Below are 26,587 nucleotides of genomic sequence, written 5' to 3'. Positions count from 1 at the left end.
TCGGGTCTGGGTACCTGAATGAAGTTACACTACTATTACTGCTGGGTATAATATTGTTACTGTTATACATACACGAAGGGAAAAAATGCACCATTGCATTTGGTGTTGAAGAGTGGGATCACATTTTATATCAGAGATGTCACAGAAACCAAATCATTATTTTGAAAATTGATAAATAAAGAAAATGTTCCAACATTTATCCTGCCTTTCTTATAGAACTATACCACTGGATAACCAAATAGTAGCTAAGGAACAGTTTTCTTTAATGAGAATTTAATAAATGAACAATGATGGAATTATCACCACCTTGCAGTCCTTAATGTATTAATAAACATAGCATTCATCAATAACAATACTGACATCAGACACACAACCAGATATCATGTATTTCCTGATGGAAGGACACAAAATCTATAAAGCAATATCACCCTCCCCAAATCAAACCAAGCCTAGATCCAACTACTAATTTCCTGATTGGAGAGGACAGAGGACCATGTTCAATTTCATGTGCCATGCAGACACAGCCAGAAATATCCAGGCTGTGGGAAACTCTGCAGGACTAACAGCTTGGTTTCCTCAATAAATGAGTGAAAAGAACACACTGGAGGCAAAAAATTATCCATTAAAGGAAACTTAAAAAACATATCAACCAATCACAATACAATTTTGCTTGACTTCTAATTCAAACATTTTTTTAAAGACACTCATGATGTTTATGGGAAAATTGATCATTTGACTACTGGCTGGATATTTGATAACACTAAGCAATCATTTTTTAGAGCTGATAACAGCATTATGGTTGTGGGTTTATTTAAAAAAACAACCCTTATCTTTAAATATACATGCTGAAATGATTATGGATGGAATGAAATGATGTCTTGGATTTGTTTCAGAATAATGAGGGGGAGAGGCGATCCCTGGAGTGGGGCAGTCTGGCCGAGCAAGCGGCCGTTGAGGAAGACCATGGGATTCATGGCACCTTTGCTGCCTAGCTCTCCACGGTAAAACATTTTACAAGACAGATATACCTTGAAAATGGGAGGTTTCCTCTCTCTTAGAAAGATGGTTTATAAACTAATTTTTTTAATCATTATTTTTAATCATTCTCACTGCTGTTGAAACAGAAAACAAACTCCTCCTGTCCTCCTCACCACCCACCCCTCCTCAAAGAGGCAAAGTATTGGAGTCCCAGGCAACAGGGGCTCCCTTTGCAACAGAGCAGAATCAAGGGGCTTTGTTTTCAGAAGCCTTTCCACAAACAGCTGAACTGCCTGGAGAGCGTGGTGGGGTCTGGGCCTGGCAGGCGGGAAGCAGGAGAGGTAGGCCGGGCTGTGAGGGAGGAGAGCCTGGTCTCCAGTCAGGGAGGCCGTGGACGGGCTCTGCCATTGGCTGGGGGGCCCTGGAGGGGAAAGCGCCCCCGACCAGTGGCTGGGTTTTCACTCAGCTTTCTCTGCCAGTTTCACTCTAGCCTTACCACTCACCACGTCAACATGTGCCCTATGAACTACTGTTGAAAAAGCTCCATTTTCAGAGAATGCGCCCAGGTTCCCTTGGTTTCTTCACAAGGATCATCCTGGTTTCCATACAGTGGCCTGAGAAGGTGACAGTATGTATTGGATGGTGATAAGCCAGAGGAAAATGACTGAAGCCAATTTGGATGTTCAACAGCTGTCATGCTCTCGGTGGATACCATCAGGTTTTAGAGGCGCCATGTAAGTGCTCAGATTCTTGTGGAACACCAGGTTGGCTGACAGCTCCCCACAGTGTGATTGGCCAAGAGGGGCTTGGGGTCAGATTTGATTTAGAAGAACCAAGTGACATTTCAGGCACAAGACTGTGATGATTGCATCTCACACCTCGAAGAGTCCACAGTATCCATTAATCCCTTACTGATATTTTAAAATTAAGAGCCCCAAATCTCTTCCCAATTACCTCGAGACACACACTTTTCATTAACAGCTAACTTTGGGAGCTGATCCAGATCTCTCCCCTTTCATTTCTAATGCAGGCCCAAAACAAAGCTGATCAGGCCTGCCTCTACCCCCTTCCACCCAGATAACAATGGTGTTCAGGACTACTGGTAGAAATCCTATAAGCATCTGTATCCAACCTCATTATACATAATTTTAAAAGATTTACTATACAGACAAAATATTTACATTTATCTTTCAACAGGTATTTACTGAGTGCTTTGTAATGATAGCTACCACTTATCAAGTCCTGTTCAGGTAACCCTTAATGCTCAGTAACCCTATGAGGTACAAAAGATTACTGTCATTTTATAACTGGGCAACAGAGGTACAGACACATCAAATGACTTTTCCCAGGCCACCTATCTTGTACCTGGCAGAGCTGGGATCCAAAGCAGGTCCATTCTTTCTCCTAAGCCATACTATAAAGCTATGTTAGATGAGCCTCAAGCCATCACATTCTGCAACATTCTCTCCCACCCAGTGCTGGCAGCAATACTGCCAAGATGAGCACAAAAACCATTTGTGGATCATCCTGCCACTTCCCTGTGAAGCCCTCTGTGAATCCCACAGGCAGAGCTGGTTGCTCTGCTCTGGTCCCAAAGTGCTTTGTTAACATGGTTTGGTGTAATTCATCTCACTGACTCTCCTGTAAGACTGAAATCTCTCAAGGACAAGGATGGTGTCTCATATACATTCAGGCACCTCTGGTGCCCAGAACAGTGTCTGGCACATAGAGGGAATTCAATAAATGTTGACTGAATAAGTAAATGCCTTGGACTAGGAAGCACATTCACTTCCCAAGAAGCTGATAGTGGAGCAGATGGCCAGGTGGCCTCTTGTTCTGGCTTTGCTGATCGTTCTTCACTTCTTATTTGCATGTTTATTTCCCCAGTTCCTATTTCTTTGCTTGAATATGTGGTACATCTCCTGCTAACTATTCTGTGGGTCAGTGGCTCATTCTCCCTAATCACTTTCTCCGAGTGATAATTATTCAGAATGAAAGTGCTCCTCTTGAATTCAGATTCTGCCTGCAGTGTTGTGCTTCATGGGCTCCAGCTCACAGCAGCCAGATCATCTTGCTTCTGTCTGACAGGAAATTCTGTGAGGCTCGAATTGGTGCCTCCTGGAGCTAATCCATTCAAATCTTGTAGTTTACCTTGTCACAGAATTTAGAAAACTCAAGTAATCAACAAGCACAAATTATAAAAAATGAGATACTATTTTTGCCTCTCAACCTGGCAAAATTTAAAACAAAAAAAATTGCTGATAGGGGTTTGGGACATAGGAACAATCTTTCTCCAGGAGAGCTTAAAAACATATTATTTATTATAGGCTGAAATACAGGTCTCCAGCTCTTCAAAGCTGACTCAACAGTCCACTTCTAGGAATGTATTCTAAGCAAGTAATTAAGACTTAACTACCTGGAAGTTCATTAACAATTTATTACAACAGACAAAAACTAAAAATTATTTAAATGGCCAGGAACAAGCATCTAGTCAAATAAGTAAGATATGTTGCAACAATTAGATACTATTCAGTGATTACAATTCATATTTTAGTCAAATATACATAAACACAGATTTTTCATGACATAGTAAAGTGCAGACTATTCAACAGTGTAATATGAACTTGTAATAACTACTTATTGTATTTATTTTTCCTTCTCAATAGTACCTGACTTCTTTCCAGAGTGTTTTCTCCTCCAGTTGGGTGTAGCTGGTAGAGAGGTACCAGGGACCTCACACCAGTCAGAATGGCCACCATCCAAAAGACAAGAAATAACAAGTGTTGGTGAGGATGTGGAGAAAAGGGAACCCTCTGTGCAGTATTGGTGGGATTGCAAATTGGTGCAGCCACTGTGAAAAGCAGTATGGAGGTTTCTCAAAACACTAAAAACAGAAATACCATATGACCCAGTAATTCTACTTCTGGGAATTTACCTGAAGAAAACAAAATCATTAATTCAAAAAAATATATGCACTCCCAATTTATCATGCCATTATTTAAAACAGCCAAGATAGAGAAGCAACTGAAGGGTCCATCATTCATCTTTTGAATGGAATATTATTCAGCCATAAGAAGAAAACAAATCCTATCATTTGCAACAACACAGATGGAGCTAGAGGGTATCATACTCAGTGAAATAGGTCAGAAAAAGATGAATACTACATGACTTCATTTAGACATGGATCTGAAAACAAACCAACCAACCCAAAACAGAAATAGACTCATAAACACAGAGAACAGTTGGTTATCATGGGAGCAGGGAGAAACGGGTGATAAAGAGGTAGAAACTTCAAACTGTAAAATAACTTAGTCACAGGGATGGAAGTATAGCATAGAGCACATAGCTCATAGTACTGTAGTACCTTTGTATGATGACAGATGGTAACTACACTTACCATGGTGAGCATTTCATAATCTATATAATTGAAAAATCACTAAGTCATTCATCCGAAACCAATATAATATTGTATATAAACTCTACTTCAATTTTAAAGTGATAAAAATAAAGAACACTTCTTTCTGAGTAGCTGCAGACTCACTAGGGTAGTGCCAAGAAATATGTGGCACTCTGTAGGGCCACTTGTATAAGGCTAGGTCCTGAAGCTCAGGAGGTGCTGTCTGACCTTACCTCCTCCTCCGAGGAAAGAGAGTTGGCCCCAAGTTTTCACCTTTGTGAACTGTTTTTTAGAAAAACAAAACTTGTTTCCTCAGATGAACAGGAGAGCCTTTGCCAGTGGGTGAGGTGAGTGACCAGGCTGCTCCAAGAGCTGCAGGACTGACGGACAATTTTGAAGAAGAAAGACCCAGCAGTCCCACTTCTGGATATACACCCAGAGGAACTGAAAGCAGCGTCTCAAAGAGGTATTTGCCCACCCATGTTCAGAGCAACATTATTCAGAATAGCCAAGAGGTGAAAGCAACTCAAATGTCTGCTGATGTATGAATAAACAAAATGCGGCCTATGAATACAGAGGAATATTATTCAGCCTTAAAAAGGAAGGGAATCCCATCACAGGCCTACAATATGCATGAGCCTTGAGGACATTATGCTAAGTATAACAAATCAGTCATAAAAAGATAACTTGTGTATGATTCCACCAACACGAGGTATCAAAGAAGTCAAATTCATAGAAACAAAGTAGAAGGGTGGTTGCCAGGAGCAGGGGCAGGAGAAAGGGGAGGGGTTCAGTGGTACAGCATTTCAGATTTGCCAGATGAAAAAATTCTGCAGATCTATTTCACAACAATTGTGAATAGACACTATTGAACTCTACATTAAAAATTGGTAAGACGGTAAATTTTATGTTGTTTTTTACAATTAAAAAAAAAGACAAACCACTTTCTAAAACCTCCTAATTTCATATTCTAGAAATAAACTTTAACTAACAGGACCATGGTGGCAAACCCCCTGGTATCTCCACCAGTACCTCAGGTGGCTCCCACCCTCACCAAGATGAATGAATCGCTCCCTACCCACCTGCCCACACACTCTGATTGTCCATACCCAGGCAGCGGGCCTCCCCTTTCCTCTTGCTCTCTCTCCCCTTTCCCTTCTCCTCCCTCCCTCCCTGATTCCTATAAATAACACAATTGTGTTAGAACCTTTAAAGACTTTCTACTTTTAGAATCTCATTTTGTTTCATACCAGCCCTGTAAGGTAGGCAGGTGCTCCTTCCATTTACAATGAAGATGCAAAGACTCAGCAATAGTAGATGTTGGAGCCAATCACCTCATCAGTAAGTGGCACAGACTCCAGATCCCACACATTCACACTATGCTACTGCCTCACAGAGTGCTTCGTACACTGTCATGTGCATAAGACTTCCCTGGGAATGTGTTACAAACGGGGACTTCGAGGACCCCCTCTAGGTTCTGCTTTAGGGGTCTGCAGTGGGGCCCTGGAGTCCAAATTTCTAACAAGCACCCCCCCCCCCCAGGTGCTTCTGAAGCAGGTGATTGGTAACCACACTTTCAGGGCCCGCAGATGTAGGTGACAGCTGCCATGCCTGGTGCCGGGTGGGCCAGAGATGGCCATGTGGCCCTCTGCTTATTTAACCCGCCCAGAAGGAGCAGTGCAGTGACAGTGGTCTACAAGCACCTGGCTGCATGAACAGGGTGCTCTCTTATCTGCAAGCAGTTGGAAAAGGCAAAGGAATGAAAGCAGGAAGGCAGGGCAGAAAGATGCAAACAGTGCTCCATTCCTCAAAAACCAAGACTGCCAGTGAGAATCCCAACTAGCTGCTGTCTTGAACATTGTACATGCGAAGGGGACTAAATACGTGCTGCTTTTGGAAAGCAGGGGAAGGAGACTGGCCTCTTTATTCCCAGACAGGTGTGCCCAGGAGGGAACCCTGGCCCAGCAGTCACATGCCTCCCAGGAGTCCAGTGTGGGAGTTGAGCCTTCCTCCACAAGGCCCCAGAGCCGGAGGTGGGGCAGGCTCTACAGAAGCCAGGGTTATAAGGATACACGGACACTGCACAGGGGACCAAGGAAAATGCCACTGTGACTTAAATCAGATGTCAAGGGCTAAGTAGGTGAATGGGAGAGGTAAAATATGAATGGAAATGGTTTGAGTATAAAGAAAAGCATTCCCTTTGCAAATATACTACATTTATTCTACAACTAGGAGACAAAATGAGATTTCTGTGAGAAACCTGTATTATACTTTCTGATGGCTTTGAAATAAACAACAAACTTGTGCTAAAGAAAAAATTAATCATATTCCATAAAGCTAACTCTTATGATACTAAAGAGAAATTCCTTGAGAGAGGGTGTGAAGTTTGACATCGATTACAACTTCTGAGAAAATTCTAGAAGGTAAGACTCAGGGGTACCCAATCCTGAGGTATCTTCCTGTGCCACGAGCTTCTCTTCAGAAGGGGAATGTGATGTCACCTTTGACCATGAAGACATCGGGGCTAATTCACTGAGCTATTTCTTTGGCATAGCCAGGGTTATCAGGGGGACAGGCTGTGCAGACAGCTCAGAGCCATCCTGGACACTCCAACGGTGTCCACGCCAGGTGTGCACTCTGGGCACTAGCCCTGCCTCAATGCCACATGCTGGTGCCAGCCACTGCCACCCAATGACACACCCCTGGTGAAACTGCCACCTTATGGGTATTTCATGCCTCTGCTCCCCTCCCTCCCAGCTACAGGGCCGCAGCTCATAAATGGGCTGTTAGTGCTCAGAGGGTCACCATGCCTCCTTCCTCCTACTCCTCTGCCTAAACGCAGGTGGCTTGCACTCACCTCTGGGTGACAATTCTAACATGTGTGGCTGGTGAGTGGCACATCAGTTCTCCACTTGGATTTTACTTGTAACCTTGGGAAACCAGTGAAGGAAGAAATGCCTTCCATTGGTACACTTCTGTGCTCATTTTTCCCAAACCTTCCATAAGTGATGACTCCTCACCATTTTTGATGCAGGATAACCACATATTAGTCACCTAAACTGGGACGCTTCCAGAAGGAGCACTACTAACAGTTATGCTGGGCCAACCTGGGCAAGCCGGGACACACGGCCACCTAACTGAGGAAGGAGAGGAACCGAATGAAGAAGCCAGGTGAAAGCACCAGAGGCAGAGTCCCCGCTGACCCCAGGTGACATAAAACATGAAAAAGTGACTTTTATCATAGTAAGACACTCTGTTTTGGGGGTTGTTATCTCAACATAATCTAGCAAAAATTGACCAGTACCACCCCTTATAGGAAAGTAAAAGAACACTCTAAGAATGCAGAGGTCACATTCGAGCAGAATATCCTCAGGAACGACAGGAAGGCCAAGCAACCGACACTCCAGCAAGAGCTGCTGTTCGTCTTTAGAGGTCCTGGGCCCTTGCACCTTCCTCTCACTCCGCCTGCCCTCTCCTGCCTGTGTCTGTCCCCCAGTACCTGGGCCCCACAGACCACCCTTACAGCTGCTCTCTCGTGGGTTCCTCAGCTCCCTGTCCTTTGGTTCCTTCCATCTCATCCAGATGACAAAACCTCTATCCTGAATCAGTACAACAATCCACCCATTTGCTCCAGAGCCTGGGTTACTGAATAAAGTCCTCCAGGATTTCTTGAGAATCCTCACATGGGCTCTTTCTCAACTCTCTTCCATTTCCTACAAGAGGTATTTCCAAATGTTACTATTCTCCTCAAGCTCTGTAACCTACCACCTCCCTCCTCACTCAGAAAGGAAAGGAAAGAGACACATATGCAAGGACTAGGTAAGTTGGGTCATTGCCCTGACCCACCCTGGAGCAGGTTTGCTCTGAAACCAGTCCCCGCCCACCTCCTGAGGGTCTTCAACTTCTCTGCTGGCCCTCATCCCTGTACATATCAACCTGCTTGCATGTGTCCCATCTCCCAGAAGTCTGCCTCAACCTGCTGTCTCTCTCCAGCCTGTGTCTCTCCTCCTCACTGCCAAGTGACCCGTCCTCTCTGCTCTGCCTTCTCACATCCATCCAGTCCTTACCCACTGAGCTCTGCTCCCTGGCAGTCACCAAATCTGCCCCTGCAGCGGTCACCCATGAACTCCTGGCTGCTGAAACTAATGGGTATTTTCCATGTGTAGTTTACCTCACCTCTGTGACAGCTGACATGGCTAGTTACTGCCCCTTCGTGAGGCCTCCCCACCTGCTCTCCCTCCTCTCAGGCTTCTCCCTCCTGGTCTCCTCTTCCTCTGCCTCCGCTTACCTGCTGATGTCTGCCTTTGTTCTGTTGACCTGCTTCTCTTTTCCTCCCAAGGCACTAAGCACTACTTATATGCGGAGAACTCCAAAATCCATGTCTTCAGCCAGATCTTCCTCCTATTTCTCCAACCGATTATCAGATGTCTCCCCATCATGTCTCACTAGCTCCTCAGCCCCAAGATGGCCACAGCCAAACACATCATTTTGCCTACCAACCTGGACTTGCTTTTTGGATTTCTTATCTGAGTGAATGGCACTTGCATCCACCCACTGTCCTAGCCAGAAACCTGGCACTCACTCTTGACTTTTCCCAATCTATCTCCTCCCAACAACCAAATTGCCTACCTGGTCTCCCTACTTCTAGATTTGACTCTTCAAGTCTACTTTCCGCGCTATCTACAAATGGTCTTTCTTTCTCTCTGATCTTCAGAAGAAGTGTCAAACTTTAATATTAAAGCCCTAACTGCACACCCAACCCAATGTCCCTAATGATGCCACTCCCATCTACCGCTCCAATCTCCTCTCTCATCACATACCCAAGATCTTCTATGCACCAAACATACTGAACTGCTTTCAACTGCCAGATCATTTCCTGATTCCTGATACCTCTGAGTCTGTTGTATCTGCAGCTCTCCTGCTGAAGTACCCTGTGCCCTTGCTGCCCACCTAGTAAACTGCCTGTAGACTTTAAGTTGGTGTTACCTGTTCTGGGAAGGCTTCTCTACTCACTAGAATCTCTCGTCTCCCAGGAAGTCCTCCCCAGCTGAGTTAGCTGCCCCTCTGACATGCTTCCATGGTACCCTGAATGTGCCTCTGTCTGGAATGTGATTGCTGGCTGACTGACAGGTCTCCCTCACTAAACAATGACCTCAATTATTTAGGGACTGATTCACCTTGCAACTGAAATTCCTAGCACATTATCTAATAATACTCAGTAAATGTTGCATGCATGAATGAATAAATAGTAACAAATAGCCTATGAAAACAGCCCCCTCTCTTGGGGGACAAGACTGCATGCCTGTGAGAAAGAATCACAAGCTATATTCAATGTTTATGTGTTTATGTGCATAAACACACATGTAGAGGTGATGCATCTTTAAATGGAGATCACTGTGTACGCATGTGCGCACATATGAAAGAATATACAGGTTATGGAAGATTATTCACTTCTCCTTTACCTATTTTCCCCCTTGTTTGTAGGTCCACGTCTTTTTCTGTTGTGATTTCTTGTGGTCACATAACTTTATTCAGCTCTTCCATCAACTATACTTCCTGCCACCATAAAATCTCCGAATTCTTACCCACTATTGAGGACAATACTGTCATGACAGGTACCCTGAATAGGTAAGCATTCTAAAGCCAGAAGAGAAGGGCCACTTGCTTACATTATCAATTCCCTCATCTTCTTGTCTCTAGATAAATTATCTCAACTTTCTATTCCATAAATGTTAACATGCTACATCAGCAAGTTTAAATTTTTACACTAAGTTATCATCTCAAATGAGACTTGTAATTGGCTCTCATAAGGAATTAATTATAACTGCTCATTTCAATAACTCTCCTTCCACATTCAGATGGCTGAAGTGTCTGTTGTTTAAAGCAGCTCTCATCACATCGCTACTCACTTTCAATGTATGGTCATTCTGGCTGCTTCCAAGATGTTTATTACCATGTCATTCTGATAATTCTTCATTTTGTGAGCTTAACTAATTTGAAGGTAATCTTGGTCTTATGGTAGAAAATTAACAATAATAAAAGGAAAGTTAAAATGTTTTAAGAATAGTTTTAGGATAACTAGCAATTTGTCATTCCATAAAGCTGGACATACTCAATAATTTGTTTTAAACTGTTATGATCACCTTTAAAAAACAAAATATCTTGAAACAGTCGCCACAAGTTATGAATAAGCATATGCAGGAGTTACAAGATAAAATGTGAAGTTAACAAGGTCAAGCAATTTTTAATATTATCCTTTCAATTAGAAATTAAGTCTTTGGAGCATTTAATTATCATCTATCACCATCATTGTTATATAGTCCTTGTAATGAACTGAATTCGATTCTGGATCAATTGCAGCAGACAACATTTCTTCCATTTCCTCCTGAGAAAAAGGTTCACCTGGGAGGGACAAGAGGGGAGATTCATCATTTACAATCCTGTGATTTCTTTCTTTCTCTTTCTACTAGCCACTTAACTGCTATGTAACCCTCAGAGCCCCCACATGTTCTTTACTCTCCCTGGGGCTGCAGAGTCAGAACATCATGACAGACCAGAGGCTCAAAGTCCCTGGCAGATTTTGGACTTATTTTACCTTGAAGATACCATAGTTAAGCAACTAACAAATCAATAATTTGAGCAAAACAGCAGGAGGGCATAAAGATATCATGAATAAGTTTTTCAATTTATTTAAATTAAAACTACTAAAACTGCCAAATGAAGTCCCAGTTTTCTAGAGAGTCTAATCATTGCACTTAGTATGGGTATGATGAGAGATTTGCTGTGCAAAATTGCTGAAGAACAAATAGCAGAGATTTGAAAATACAATGACTGTGTCTCTGAATATTCCCTTCCCAGCCAATTTATTCATCAACCATTTCAAAACAGTCCTCTCTGCTATAGTTTGACTCGGTGTTGCCATCAAACGAAACCAGAAGTTCACAGGAAATCTGTGGGATTTAGTTGGCTCCTGATAACAGCTGGAGGTCATCTTGGATTTGGTTTCACTCCAACTCAGTAAGAATAATGGAAAGGCTGTCAGCTATTTAAGACAGAATTGTGTCCTGATATTAAACAAAAATACAGAAACACCCAAACCACCACCTTACCCTAAAGAGTCTTAACTCAAGAAGCTAAGTTACCAATGCCTGAGGGTTACCTACCTTCTGAGCCTAAGTTATCTGCTACTACAAGCAATGCTTTCAAGGCTGGAATTCAGTTAATCATACAGCAATTATTCAATTGGGAATTTTTATGACAATGGTTATAGTATTATCAAACAAGGGGGATGTGCCAATTTCTTCTGAAATCATACTTACAGCCTAGGAAAAGAACGAATGCCTGCATTTGGGGTCAGAGGAAGATGGTAGAAAAGGAGGTCACTGTATTAACCTCCTTCTGTGTACACCCCAAGGAAGCAACTACATCAAATACAACTAACTCTGAAAATGACCTAAAGACCACAGAACAGACTATCTATACCTGGCAAAGAAGAAAAGACCACACTGAAGGATAAAGGGACAGAGACACAACTGACCAGGATCCAAATCCTTCTCCCATCCCAGCCCACAAGCAGGAGGGAGAGAGGAACAGAGTGGGGTGGGGACAGACACTCAGGAACCTGGAACACCTGGCCCTGTGGTCTACTGGGAAGATAAGTCCCCACTGCACTGAGCTTGAAGATTACTGGGGCTGAACACCAGGGAGAGTTGGAGTACACTGTGGGGCTGAATCTCTGGTCACTTTGGAGGACTAGTATGCTCTGTCAATCCCCTGAGACCCAACACAGAGGCAGTAGTTTGAAATATTTGATAGCCTTGGGAAGTGTGCTGGAGAAGCAGGGGTCTGAGGGAGCTCTCTCCAGAGGAGAAATAGCAGCTAGATGACACTTTTCCAATTCTCTGTTAGCCCAACTGGCCAGATGCTTAAGGGAGCCAGCTTTGAAGCTCTCCACCCACCACTAGCTCAGCTCCAGCATTCCCATGCAGACTTGCCCCACACAGCATGCTCAGCCCAGCAGTAGCTGGCCATTGCTGGCAGACAGGCAGAGGGTAGTCCCGCCCATAGCCCACCAACAGCAGTCGCAGCTCAGCCACAACAGAGCACTGGGGTCTGATTAGCTGAGGGTTCTGGGCACCACAGAATGCAAACTACATAAAGCCACTACTTTCAAGGAGACATAGCTGATCTATCTATACAAAGGAATAAACACAGAGACCCAGACAAAACGAGGAGGCAGAGGAATATGTTCCAAACAAAAGAACAAGACAAAACACCTGAAGAACTGATAAATGAAATGGAGATTAGCAATTTTCCTGATAAAGAATTCAAAGTAATGATCATAGAGATGCTCACTGAACTGGGGGAAATAATTAATGATCTCAGAGAGAACTTCAAGAAAAGAGACAGAAAATACAAAGAGCTAGTCAAAGTTGAAGAACACAATAACCAAAATGAAAATGTAATAGGCTACAGGATGCAGAGGAATGGAACAGCAAGTTGGAAGACAGGGTTATGGAAGGCAACCAAACTGAGGAACAGAAAGAAAAAAGAATTTCTAAAAATGAGAAGACACTAAGAGAGTTGTGAGACAACTCCAAACAAAACAATATCCATATAATAGGGGTCCCAGAAGGGGAAGAGAGAGACAAAGCAGTAGAAAGCCTATTTGAAAAAAATAATAGCTGAGTAAGTACCAAACTTGAGGAAGGAAACAGACAAGCAGGTCCTGGGAGCACAGAGAGCCCCTAACAAGATGAACCCCAGGGGAACAAAACCAAGACAAATATTAATAAAAATGGCAAAGGTTAAAGATAAAGAGAGAATCTTAAAAGCAGCAAGAAAAAGGCAGACAGTTACGAACAAGGGAAAACCCATAAGGCTATCAGCAGATTTTTTAGCAGAAACTGTAGAGGCCAGAAGGGTGTATATTGAAAGTGCTGAAAGGGAAAAATTCACAACTAAGAATACTCTACCCACCAAGGACATCATTCAGGACTGATGGATGGTGATCAAGTAGAATTTATTCCAGGGATGCAAGGATGGTACAACATTCGAAAATCCATCAACAAAAAGATGAACAAAAACCACATGATCATCTCCATATAAGCTGAAAAAGCATTCAACAAAATTCAACATCCATTCATGATAAAAACCCTCAACAAAATGGGTATAGAGGGCAAGTACCTCAATATAATAAAGGCCATATATGACAAATCCATAGCCAACATCATACTTAACAGCGAAAAGCTGAAAGCTTTTCTTTAAGACTGGGTACAAGACAAGGATGCCCCTCTCCCCACTTTTATTCAACATAGTCTTGGAGATCCTAGCTACAGCAATCAGACAACACAAAGAAATTAAAGGCATTCAGATTGGTAAGAAAGAAGTTATACTGTTACTGTTTGCAGATGACATGATATTGTACATAAAATGCCATAAAGGATCCACCACAAAACTACTAGAACTAATATCTGAATTCAACAAAGTTGGAGGATACAAAATCATTACACAGAAATCTGTTGCATTCCTATATACTAACAATGAACTAGCAGAAAGAGAAATCAGGAAAACAATTCCATTCACCATTTCTTCAAAAAGAATAAAATACTTAGGAATAAACCTAACCAAGGAGGTGAAAGACCCATACCCTGAAAACTACAAGATATGCATGAGAGAAATTAAAGAATACAGCAATAAATGGAAATACATCCTGTGTTCCTGGATAGGAAGATTAATATTGTCAAAATGACCATCCTGCCTAAAGCAAGCTACAGATTCAATGCAATTCTTATCAAAATACCAACAGCATTCTTCAGTGAAGTAGAACAAATCATCCTAAAGTTCATATGGAACAACGAAAGATCCTGAATAGCCAAAGTAATCCTCAGAAGGAAGAATAAAGCTGTGGGGATTATGCTCACTGACTTCAAGCTCTACTACAGAGCCACAATAATAAAGACAATTTGGTACTGGCACAAGAACAGACCCATAGACCAGTGAAACAGAATAGAGAGTCCAGATATAAACCCAAGCATCCATGGTCAATTAATATATGATAAAGGAGCCATGGATATACAATGTGGAAACGACACCCTCTTCAACATCTGGTGGTGGCAAAATTGGACAGCTACATGTAAGAGAGTGAAACTGGATTATTGTCTAAGTCCATACAGAAAAGTAAACTTGAAATGGATCAAAGACCTGAATGTAACTCATGAAAACATAAAACTCTTCAAAGAAATCATAGGCAAAAATCTCTTGAATATAAACATGATCACCTTTTTTCTGAACATATCTCTCGGGCAAGAGAAACAAAAGCAAAAATAAACAAATGGGACTACATCAAACTAAAAAGCTTCTGTACAGAAAAGGACACCAACAGTAGAACAAAAATGCACCCTACAGTATGGGAGAATATATTCGTAAATGACACATCCAACAAGCTGTTAACATCCAAATATATAAAGGACTCACACACCTCAACACCCAAAAAGCAAATAACCCCAGTAAAAAATGGGCGGATGATATGAACAAACACTTCTCCAAAGAAGAAATTCAGATGGCCAACAGGCACATGAAAAAATGCCCCACATCACTAATTACCAGGGAAATTCAAATTAAAACAACAATGAGATATCACCTCACACCAGTTAGGATAGCCAACATCCAAAATACTAGGAACAACAAACGCTGTGAGGATGTGGAGAAAGGGGAACCCTCCTATACTGCTGGTAGGAATGTAAATTAGTTCAACCATTGTGGAAAGCAGTATGGAGGCCCCTCAAAGAACTAAAAATAGAACTACCATTTGACCCAGGAATTCCACTCCTAGGAATTTACCCAAAGAAAACAACATCTCAGATTCAAAAAGACATATGCACCCCTATGTTTACCACAGCACTATTTACAATAGCCAAGATATGGAAGCAACCTAAGTGTCCATCAGTAGATAAATGGATAAAGAAGATGTGGTATATATACACAATGGAATATTATTCAGCCATAAGAAGAAAACAAATCCTACCATTTGCAAGAACGTGAATGGAGCTAGATGGTATTATGCTCAGTGAAATAAGCCAGGGAGAGAAAGACAAGTACCAAGTGATTTCACTCATTTGTGGAGTATAACAACAAAGCAACATGAAGGAATAATACAGCAGCTGATTCACAGACTCCAAAGAAGGGACTAGCAGTTACCAAAGGGAAGGGACTGGGGCAGGGAGGGAAAAGGGTATTGAGGGGCATTATGATTGTCACACATGGTGTGGTGGGGTCACAGGGAAGACAGTGTAGCACAGAGAAGACAAGTAGTGACTCTGTGACTTCTTGCTATGCTGAGGGACAGTGACTGAGGTGGGGTGTGGGGTGGGACTCGATAATATTGGTGAATATAGTGACCATGATGGTGCTCATGTGATATCAATGATACCTTAATAAAAAAAAAGAGAGAGGGAGGGAGGGAGGACACAAATAAATAAAATCAGAAATGAAAAAGTTGAAATTAAAACCAATACCACAGAAATTCAAAAAATTGTAATTCTACAAAAAATTTTATGCCAATAAATTGGACAACCTAGAAGAAATGGATAATTTCCTAGAAACATACAGTCTTCCAAGACTGACCCAAGAGGAAACAGAAAATCTGAAGAGACCAATTACTAGTAATGAAATTGAACTGGTAAGCAAAAAACTCCCAACAAACAAAGTCCAAGTCCAGATGGCTTGGTTAATGGGTGAATTCTACCAACCATTTAAAGAAGAGCTGATACCCATCCTTCTTAAAGTATTTCAATACTAGAAGAGGCAGTAACACTTCCAAACTCATTCTACAAGGCCAGCATTACTCTAATACAAAAATCAAAGACAATACAAAAAAGAAAATGACAGACCAATATCCCTGAGAAGACAGATACAAAAATCCTAAACAAAATATTAGCAAACCAAATTTACAAATACATCAAAAAGATCATTCATCACAAGCAAGTGGGATTTATTCCAGGGATGCAAGGTTGATACAATATCGACCAATCAATCAGTGTGATAAGCCACATTAACAAAAGGGTAAAAACAATATGATCATCTCAATACAGAAAAAGTATCTATTTCCTCGAAGATCAGGAACAAGACAAGGATGCCTATTCTCACCATTTATATTCAACATAGTCCTAGAAGTCCTAGCCACAGCAATCAGACAAGAAAAAGAAATAAAAGGCATCTAAGTTGGTAAGGAAGAAGTAAAACTGTCACTATAGGCAGATGACATATAGTATGTGTATATATTATATACAGAAAACCCTAAAAACTCCACTAAAAATATATCAGAATTAAAAGACGGATTCAGTAAACTTGCAGGGCACAAAACTGATACTCAGAAATTTGTTGCATTCTTATATACCAATAATGAACTAGCAGAAAGAAAAATTAAGAAAACAGTCCCATTTATAATTGCATCAAAAAGAATAAAGTACTTAGGAATAAACATAACCAAGGAGGTGAAAGGCCTATAGTCTGAAAACTATTAGACACTGATGACAGAAATTGAAGAAGGTACAAATAAATGGAAATATATCCCATGCTCATGGATAGGAAGAATTAATATTGTCAAAATGGCCAATTTTTGACATCCTGCCCAAAGCAATTTACAGATTCAATGCAAAAAATCCCCATCAAAATACCAATGGCATTTTTCATGGAACTAGAGCAAATAATCCTGAAACTTGCACGCAACCACAAAATACCCCAAATAACCTAAGCAATCTTGGGAAAGAACAAAGCTGCCAGTATCACACTCCCTGATTTCAAGCTACACTACAAAGATACAGTGATTAAAACAGTATGGTACTGGCACAAGTTGGATCAATGGGACAGAATAAAGGGCTCAAAAATAAACCCAAGCATATATCATCAATTAATATATGACAAGTAAGTTAAGAACACACAATGGGGAAAAGACAGTCTCTTCAATAAATGGTGTTTGGAAAACTGGACAGCTAAATGCAAGATAATTAAGTTGCATCATGTCTGACACCATGTACAAAATTAAATTCAAAATGGATTAAAGACCCTAAAAGTAAAACATGAAACTGTAAAACTCAGAAAAAAACATAGGCAGGAATCTCTTGAACATCAGCATGAGGAATTTTCTTCTGCATATGTCTCCCTAGGCAAGGGAAACAAAAGCAAAAATAAACAAATGGGACTACATCAAACTAAAAAGCTTCTGCACAGCAAGTGAAACCATCAATAAAATGAAAAGGCAACCTATTTTTTGGGAAAATGTATTTGCAAATGATATATCTGATAAGGTGCTGATATCCAAGAAAAAGATATATTTATATATAAAATACATAAAGAACTCACACAACTCAACACCAGAAAAACAAATAACCCAATTAAAAAATGGGCAGAGGACTTGAATGGACATTTTTCCTAAGAAGACATACAGGTAGCCAACAGGCTTGTGAAAAGATGCTCAACATCACTAATCACTAGAAAATCCAAATCAAAACCACAAAGAGATGTTACTTCACATGGGTCAGAATGGTTAGTATCAACAAGACAAGAAATAACAAGTGTTGGTAAAGATGTGGAGAAAAGGGAACCCTTGTACACTGTTGGTGGGAATGCAAATTGGTGCAGCCACTGTGGAAAGCAGTATGGAATTTTCTCAAAAATTAGAAATAGAAATTCCATATGACCCAACAATTCCACTTCAGGGAATTTACCCAAATAAACAAAATCATTGATGCAAAAAAATATATGCATACCTATGTTTACTGCAGCATTATTTACAATAGCCAAGATATGGAAGCATTTAAGCATTCATCAGTAAATGAATAAAGAAGATGTGGTACATATTTACCATGGAATATTACGCAGCCATAAAAAAGGAGGAAATCCTGCCATTTGTAACAGCATGGATGGACCTAAAGGGTATTATGCTAAGTGAAATAAACCAGGCAGAGAAAGACAAATACCATACAATTTCACATATATGTGGACTCCAGAAAACAAACAGAAATAAGACTCACAGATGCACAGAAGAGATTGGTAGTTACCATGGTGGAGGGGTTGGGGAAGGGTGAAAAAGGTAAAAAGGATAAAGAGGCACAAAAGATCAATTACAATATAAATTAGCAATGGGAATGAAAGTACAGCATAGGGAATGTAGTGAATAATACTATACTATCTTCCTATGTTGACAAATACTAACTACACTTATGCGGTGAGCATTAAATGATACAGATAAGTGTCAATTCGCTATGTTGTACACATGAAACCAATATAATATTGTATATCAACTATACTTCAATATTTAAAAAAGGAAAGGAAAAATGCCTAAAAAGACAAATTCTGACTCTTTCTTATAACTGATTGTTAAATACAAAGTCCACTGTCAGTGAACTTTATGAGCATCATGAAAGTCCTTAAATGAATACTAAAGCAAACAGTATTGAGAACTACTGTGTGCTGGGCACTTATGTAAGTGCTTCATATCTATCAACTAAGTTATCTCCCAACCACCTCATGGGAGGTAAGAACTGTTATCCCCACTTTGGGATGAGGACATCAATACACACAGAAGCAAGCAGCCTGCCCCAGCCAGGTTGTAAGACCTGGGATCTGAACACCAGCAGTCCAACTCAAGGTGCATGAACTCAACACCAGGCTCTACTGCTTAGAACAAGGCCAGCTCACAGTAACATGCAGAAGGCATTTTACTGGACAAAGAGGGAGGGAGGCAGTATTTGATTAAGGATGGGAGGAAAATAGTATAATGATTAAAAAGCACAAGCTTGGGAGCCAGACTGCCTAGGTTCAAATGCTAAGCTGTCTCAGTAGCTTTAAGATCCTGGAAAAGTCACTTAACATCTCTGGGCCTCAGTATTCCATCTGTAAAATGGAAATGGTAAAAATATGACCTATCTCATAGGGTTGTTATGAGAACTAAGTGTTATTATTTGAATGGCACCTAGAGCATTGCCTGGCACATAGGCAGCAACACGTTCATTTAAAAGAACTTCTTTTCAGATATTCCTGCTTCTAAACACTGCCTGACACACGCCTGTACACATGCAGACTTCTATCTTGCAGGAAGATGGTTCAATGTGATTTATTTTGTTCATCCTATGACATCCTGGGCATTCAGAATGCATATTCTCAAACTGACTGACATTCCACAGAAACTTTGAGAAGCTGCACTTAGCTAGGCCCACTGCAGTCTGTCCCAGATTTCCCTAGTTCAGTCCATAGCATTACCTTAATACCCATCATCCAGGGTACAGCCCGTTGCTATGGACTCAGCTCCATCTGTGCCCCCTGCACTCTGTTCCTCATGACTCGTGAATCCCGCTGTCCGCAGTCCTGCTGTATAAACCCCTTCTTCTTTCCATTCTCATGGCCGGCGCTAGATCAAGCCCCAAGGGCATCTTCAATGCCAGAGTGGCCTCCTGACTGGCTCCCCTTGTCTAACCCTTCTCACCCATCTAACCGCCAGCACCAGATTAACTAGCCCCAAACCCTCCTGTGCCATGGACGCCTCTGCTTTCAGCCCTTCAGTTTCCCACTGCCCACAGGATGAACTCTAACTCGAGCCCAGGCCCCCTGGCCTGGTCCCAGGGAGCCGCTCCAGATCCATCTCCTGCCATTTGCCAACAAAGACCCACTGGGCTGCAGCCCCTCACTGGCTCCCGTATGGCACAATCATACCCACCTCCCAGGGTTTGTCATGCTGTCTTATCCACCTGTGTCTCCCACTCGCCAGCCCCTCCACCCAGTCTTCCTTCATCTACATTTTCATTAACCCAACTAAGGCTTTTTGAGGCCGACTGTAGGGGGTGCTATAATGCATAAGATCTTCCCCTGCTTGTGACGCCTCGCCCATATAAACTCTACCATCTTAAGAAACCTATTTTTTCTTAAGTCTTCCCAGACCAAGCTCTCTGGGCTGGTCCAGCCCACACTGATCCTCTGATACTCATTTTATTCTATCATCTTATACTTTGAATCGTTTCATAAATTGGCTTTATTTCTCCCAGTCAGACTGGAATATCCTTGAAAAAGGGAGATGAGATTTCAATATTATTATCTCTCACTGCACATGGAGGTGCACCATACTGGTAATATGGAACGTTTTGGCCATTTTGACTAAATTCATATTGCCTAACACAATCTAGGGTTGACTTCCCTTAAATTAATCCTTAGGATTAAGAGGCCAATGCTTTGAAAGTCATACATTTCCAGCAAAGTTAATCCCTAAGGTAATTTTCAGTGTCACAGGAGTCCTTAGGTGGCAGTGCTGGCTGCCACATCCTTCTCACTTTCATTCCCTGTGTTGTCACCTAATGGTGGGTCCGGTCAGAATGGCCAAACCAGCTGTGCATACAGATGTAGTCTAAGTCTTCCCTGCTCAAAAGGACTTGCACTTTTCATTCTGTCTCAAGCAATCAACAATTCCAAGTCACACAAGACTCAGTGCAAACCAGCAGACTGAAAAACAAAGGAGAGAGAACTCCAACTTTGTAAAGTGAGAAGGCAACCAATGTAGAAATGGTTTCAAGAGAATGCCTGTTAGAGGCTACTGATGCTCAGGAAAAATGGATTTACATATCAGCCTAAGCAGAGAGAATTCGTAAAGGAAAACATTGGCATATATAGATATGCAAGTATTCGTGTGTGTGTGTGTGTGTGTGTGTGTCTGGTGTGTGTGTGTCTGGTGTGTGTGTGTAGGTCAAGTTCAAAGAAAATATATATAGTCCCATTAGCACAAAAAACTGAAAATATTTGTGTGAACCAATATTCAGTGGAGGCCATATTATCTGTATCTTCACCAACTGAAAAGCTCTGTAAAAAGGAATTTTTATATACTCTAACTCAAAACTTCAATCTAGTAACAGGCATTGATTATAGTGACCACTAGTTCATGTTTTCCAGGTGGCATACCTTCTACACTGGAAATCCTTTAAATGAATGGAACGCCTCTGGAATGGGGAAGGATCATTACACTTCACAACATCTCACAAGGCAACAACCCATCTCCCCTTAATTTCCCCTTTGTCCTCTGACCCCGACAAAACAGAAACCACCCCAAATCAAAATCATAGAAATAGCAAATAACTTTTTAACCAGAACGATTGATTTTGAAGTATCCCCTAGAATTCTTGCGTAACTGCTTTTTAATTATTAATCACTTAAATAAGTCACTGCTGTAAGTAATAAATCACTCTTACCTTCTTCTGTCATATACTTGATCAGTTCTTCCTTAGAAAGAAACCCACACTTAGACTGATCTAATACCTAAGGGCAAAGAAAAGGTACATGTTATACTTTCGGTATGGCAAAGAAATTCTACGTGATGCATTTTTCACATAAATATATATATATATATAAAATATGGAGCTTACATACCTCAAAAGCTTGAAGGAGGATATCTTCTGGAATTGGTCTGTATCTAATTATGCAATAAGAGGAGAAAATGCCACAGTATTTAGCTTCGGTCTCCACATAATAAATGATCACTCAAAACAGGACAACAGCGGCTAACATGCTAGGACAGTAATACTTCCCTGAAACCTTTTTGGATTTCTAGATATGAATGTTGAAAGCACTCCACACCCACAGGAAATACTTAGCACAAAATCACTGGAATATTTGATGTTACCTACTAGATTTTTTCATCATTATGGAAATTAGTTTATCTAGAAACAAAATTTCTACAGTAAACCAACTACAATAAGCTAATGTTACACTTCCTCTAGAAAAATAATCAGGGTTAACTTTTATGTATTGTTGATAATTCAAAATAAAAAAATAATAGATGTTGATTCATGCTTTTTGTAGCTTTTTTCCCCTTTAATTACACTTTGCTTATTAGATTAATACTAAAGTGGTTGATATTTCTAAGCACATGCAATTGGCAGTTCAAAGGTATAGTGAAAAATCAGAAGGAAGCAATCTAGGATAAATATTAGTTGAGTACAATATAAGAACTGAAAAAGCCAAGTGTTTTGGAATTAATGTAATTCTGATCATTACTAACAATTGCATTTACTTTCCTACCTTCTTTCCTGTAGTATCTTAGTCATCACTGGAAGAAACTTCTCATATCGAATGTATCCAGTGGGTTCTTCTTCCTCTATCTAAACATTCAATAAAAAATACCCATTTATTCATTCAACAAGTGTACTGAGCAACTACTTTTTCCAAGCACTTTGCCAAGGGCTTGGGCATTTTCCCTGCTTATAGTTTATATTCCTGTAGTGGAAACATATATTGTCAAAAAACAACCACGCCGAGTTTCTCCTTCTAACAATGAAATAAAGGAGCATGGGTCCATTACAGCATAGACTGAAGGAACCTTTTCTAGGCCAGGAGACCAAGAGAAAACCACACTGGAGCTGATTAATAAAGGATGAGTAAAGGGCAATCAAAGACAGTGGGGAGGAGACTCCAGACAGAGGAATCATGTGCAGGAAGACTGGAGGCTGAAGGCAGGTGCAAAGGGAGCAAGGAGGAGAACGTTTCAGATGAGGCAGGAGAGAGACAGGGACCAGACCTTGTTGGCCTTATCGCCCATGAAAGTGACTTTGGCTATTATCTAAGACCAATAGAAAATCACTGAAGGTCTCGTAGACGTGTGTCTGAAAAATCACATCGGCTGTTGGGTAAGGTGGCTTTCACAGTAGTCTTAACAGATACAATAAGGGCTTGGATTAGAGTGGTGGCCATGGAAGCAGAAATGGATGGTTTCACAAAATATTTAAGAAGTAAAATCAATAGGACCTGGTGCTGCATCTATTCCGGCAAGGATGAGAAAAAAGAGAGGAATCAAGGGCAACTCCCAGGATTCTGACTTGCCAAACAGGATGAAGTGATCTTTCCCTGAGGTAAGCAACACTGGGGAAGGGACCAGAATAGGGACCAAACATTCTCTCAAGGACCAAAGTATATATCCAATCATTGTAATTTTTGCTAGACACCTAGATGGCCAATGGAACTTTGTTATTCCACCATTAATTAAGAGACTGCTACATCTGATAAAGAGAATTTTTGGTACCTAGCACTATTATGAATGAGAAAGACTCCTGCCCATAGGCCCAAATTTGATGGTGTGGCTGAACTATTGATCATAACCTTCATGTCAGGCTATTTATGAGGAGCTGTAAATTTTCCACTCTCTTTCAAAGATCTTATTAAAAGGCTCATAGATCTCAATTCAACAGAGGTGCTTTTAGCAGATTTATTCTTCGAGCAAAAAATAAGAAATCTATAGGGCTAAGTGGAACACACTTTTTAACACAACTATTTTTTAACGTTTAACTAGATTTTCACGTAGCATGAGTGGAGCCCTCAGACTCCTCTATCAGCAGAAAAAGTCATCCATCTAAGAACAGAATGATGTTTTAGAATTTCTGAGCCTGTCAAAACATGGACAAAATTGTCTTTAGCTGCCTCTAGGTCCATGGCGAACCCAACCCCACAAGCCTCTTAAAAATAAAATATTGGTCTCATGAAATTACCTTTGGATGGGTAATTTTTAAATCAAAATGTCGAGCTTCCATTTGGATTACTCCAGAAACCTGCTTCAGAAGCTAGAGCAATGGTGTACTTCCCTCTCCCCCAACCCCAATAGACCACAGTAGAGCAGTCGCAACCTTAAAGATCAAAACTCTCTTTATTTTATTAGCATCCTCATCAATCTACAAACTGTATGTAGTTTTTCCAAAGGGATTGCATACTCTCCATCCTGTGAGAATTCAGACACAGAGCACGTGCCTCACAAAGCTCCCAAGGCTCCAAGGCAACTTCCAGTAGCCCTCAGTGCTCTGAACACTAAGGCGGGAACTCGTTGGGTCCTTCCGGCCTGGTGGAGTCATGCAGAGCAAAACTGCATGAAAATCTTATTTGTGAGCAGATCTCCAACTGATCAGGATAACAGAAGAGCCATATATTTTGACTTTTTAAAAAGGGATAATGAATAAACAGAGGCCTTGTAGCTAAAGTAGGAAGGAAAGTAAGTCCAGCTTAAATTTATGAAACTCTATAACCCAATACTGTCCTCTAGAGGCCACATCTGATCTGTTCTTTTGTATAAAAAGATGTATAAGCAATGGCATGAAAATACAATTATATGATAATTCTAAATATGGCGTTAATGAAATGTTTAATATATACCAGACACTATTTTATAAAGTTTTTAAATAATGAAGTAACCTTTTTATTTTACAATAGCTTAATTTACAGAGAGGTTGCAAAAATAGTACAGTTCCCATATGCTCTTGCCCAGCGTCCCATTAACAACTAGAGACAGTTCATTGTCACAACTAAGGAACCAATATCAACACATTCTTAGTCACTAAACTTCAGCTTTATTTGGATTCCCTTAATTTTTCTAAAAGGCATTTTTGAAGTATGGTATATTCCTCCACCATAAGAGAAACAAGAAGAGACGTAAGAGAAACTAGTTCTGGGAATCTGCGAACAGGGGTGGGAGAGGAAGAATGGCAGCTCTGTTACTTCTGGTGTAGGACAAGCTAGTTAACTTTTTGAGGCCATTAAGTAAGCTAGAACAGGTGCTACTTCTGGAAATGTTACATGGTGATGGTTCAGTGATTATTTGAAATCCATGCATTATGATACTTTTAAGATTTAATGGAAATATAATGGAAATATATCAAATATTAAACCATGATCTATAGTACACAGATATATAGAAATACATGTAGCATGTGTATACATACATGTACATGTACATACAGAGTGAGAGTGTGGTGGGCTGAGCTGTGTCCTCCCAAAATTCTTATGTTGGCTTCCAAACCCCTAGTCACTCAGAATGTGATTTATTTGGAGAGAGGGCGTTTGCAGAGGTAATAAAGTTAAAGTGAGGTCATTAGGGTGGGCCCTAACTCAAAATGACTAGTGTCTTTATAAAAAGGGGGAATTTAGACATATAGAAATGCATACAGGGGAACCCCATGTGAACACAAAGGCAGCCATCTACAAGCGAGGAGACAGGCCTGGAGCAGATCTTTCCCTTGCAGGGACAGATCTTTCCTATTGTAAAATAAAAAGGTTACTTCAATATTTAAAAACCTTTTATAAAATAGTGTCTGGTATATATTAAACAGTTCACTAATGCTGTATTTAGAATTAACATACAATTGTACTGTTTTCAATTGTATCTGCCTAGGGAACAAGCAGACAACACCTTGATTTTGTACTTCTAACTTCCAAAACTGTGAGAAAATAAATTTCTGTTATTTAAGCCATGTTTGTTCCAGCAGCTCTAGCAAATATATATATAGCAATATATATATAGCGAATATATATCCCATTTAATCCAGACCTTGAATCACTATCATCAAGCATAAATCCCTACACCCATCAACTACAGAGAAAATGGTGCAGCGCAGACCTACTTTCTCCAGATTTTCTCAGTTAACTGACTTATAACGAAATGAATTCAAGAAAGATTCCCTAAATTACAGCAGACATGTTTGAGAAGACTAGGAATTCACTGCTATTTCTTAACAGTAAAGTTGTACTGGGAAAAGCCACTCAACCTCTGTTTTGGTGTGGTTCTTTAAAAAAAAAAATAGCTGTTGTCTTTCTCATAGAAAAATATCACAATATATTCACCATGTTAGACCAAGGATAGTTTAAATGGCTCTGATTAAAGTTCATCCCCTAGTGCTCCATCTGTAATACAGGGAAAACAGTAATAGCCACTTCCATAGTTGTTGTGAAGGTCACACGAGATAGGTCGTGAAGCACTTTCTCCCAACAGTGCCCACAGTTCTGGTTCTGTATTGTGCAGTAACACCTCCTCCTAAAAGAACTGATCTCTGGTGCTACAATTTCAGACACATCCTCCCTGAACCACCATAGTGATGAGCTGTTTGTAAGGAACTTGGTCCTGCCTCCTATCTGTAAAATGCTGCATGGAGTGTGATGAGAAGGTATTAAATGGCTGGGTATCTCTAATGCCCAGGGCTAGGGGTGTGTGGATTGGCAGTGATGCCCCCACCTCTGCCATTGCTCCACGTGCTTTCCGGCCCCAGAGGCGGATGCACATAACAGCCAGCCACCAAATGTGTCCCTTGTCTGCAAAAGACAAAAACAAATGTATCTTGTTACCACAAATGGGACTGGCTGAGTGTGTGCTGATCTCGTTTGTTTCATCTGAGCGGAAGCTAATGTGCTAGAAAGGAG

The 26,587-nt window shown here is 40.8% G+C and overlaps 1 protein-coding gene across 1 annotated transcript in view; it reads right to left on the bottom strand.

The window, feature by feature from the left end:
* Positions 1-10,644: 10,644 nt before the first annotated feature.
* The window catches only part of EFCAB2 (EF-hand calcium binding domain 2), a 153,285-nt gene continuing 137,342 nt past the window's right edge, over positions 10,645-26,587 (bottom strand). Inside the window, exons 4-7 of the mRNA XM_036931356.2 lie at positions 22,436-22,515; positions 21,785-21,827; positions 21,607-21,673; positions 10,645-10,777 (exon numbers count right to left, since the gene is read on the bottom strand). Coding sequence (XP_036787251.2) covers positions 10,662-10,777; positions 21,607-21,673; positions 21,785-21,827; positions 22,436-22,515 — 306 coding nt within the window. The 3' untranslated portion in view covers positions 10,645-10,661. The remainder of the gene's footprint in view (positions 10,778-21,606; positions 21,674-21,784; positions 21,828-22,435; positions 22,516-26,587) is intronic.

Source organism: Manis pentadactyla, chromosome 9 (genome assembly GCF_030020395.1).
Source record: "Manis pentadactyla isolate mManPen7 chromosome 9, mManPen7.hap1, whole genome shotgun sequence".
NCBI lineage: Eukaryota > Metazoa > Chordata > Mammalia > Pholidota > Manidae > Manis > Manis pentadactyla.
Note: the sequence above shows the minus strand (reverse complement) of the source record. Positions and strands in the feature narration are given on the sequence as shown.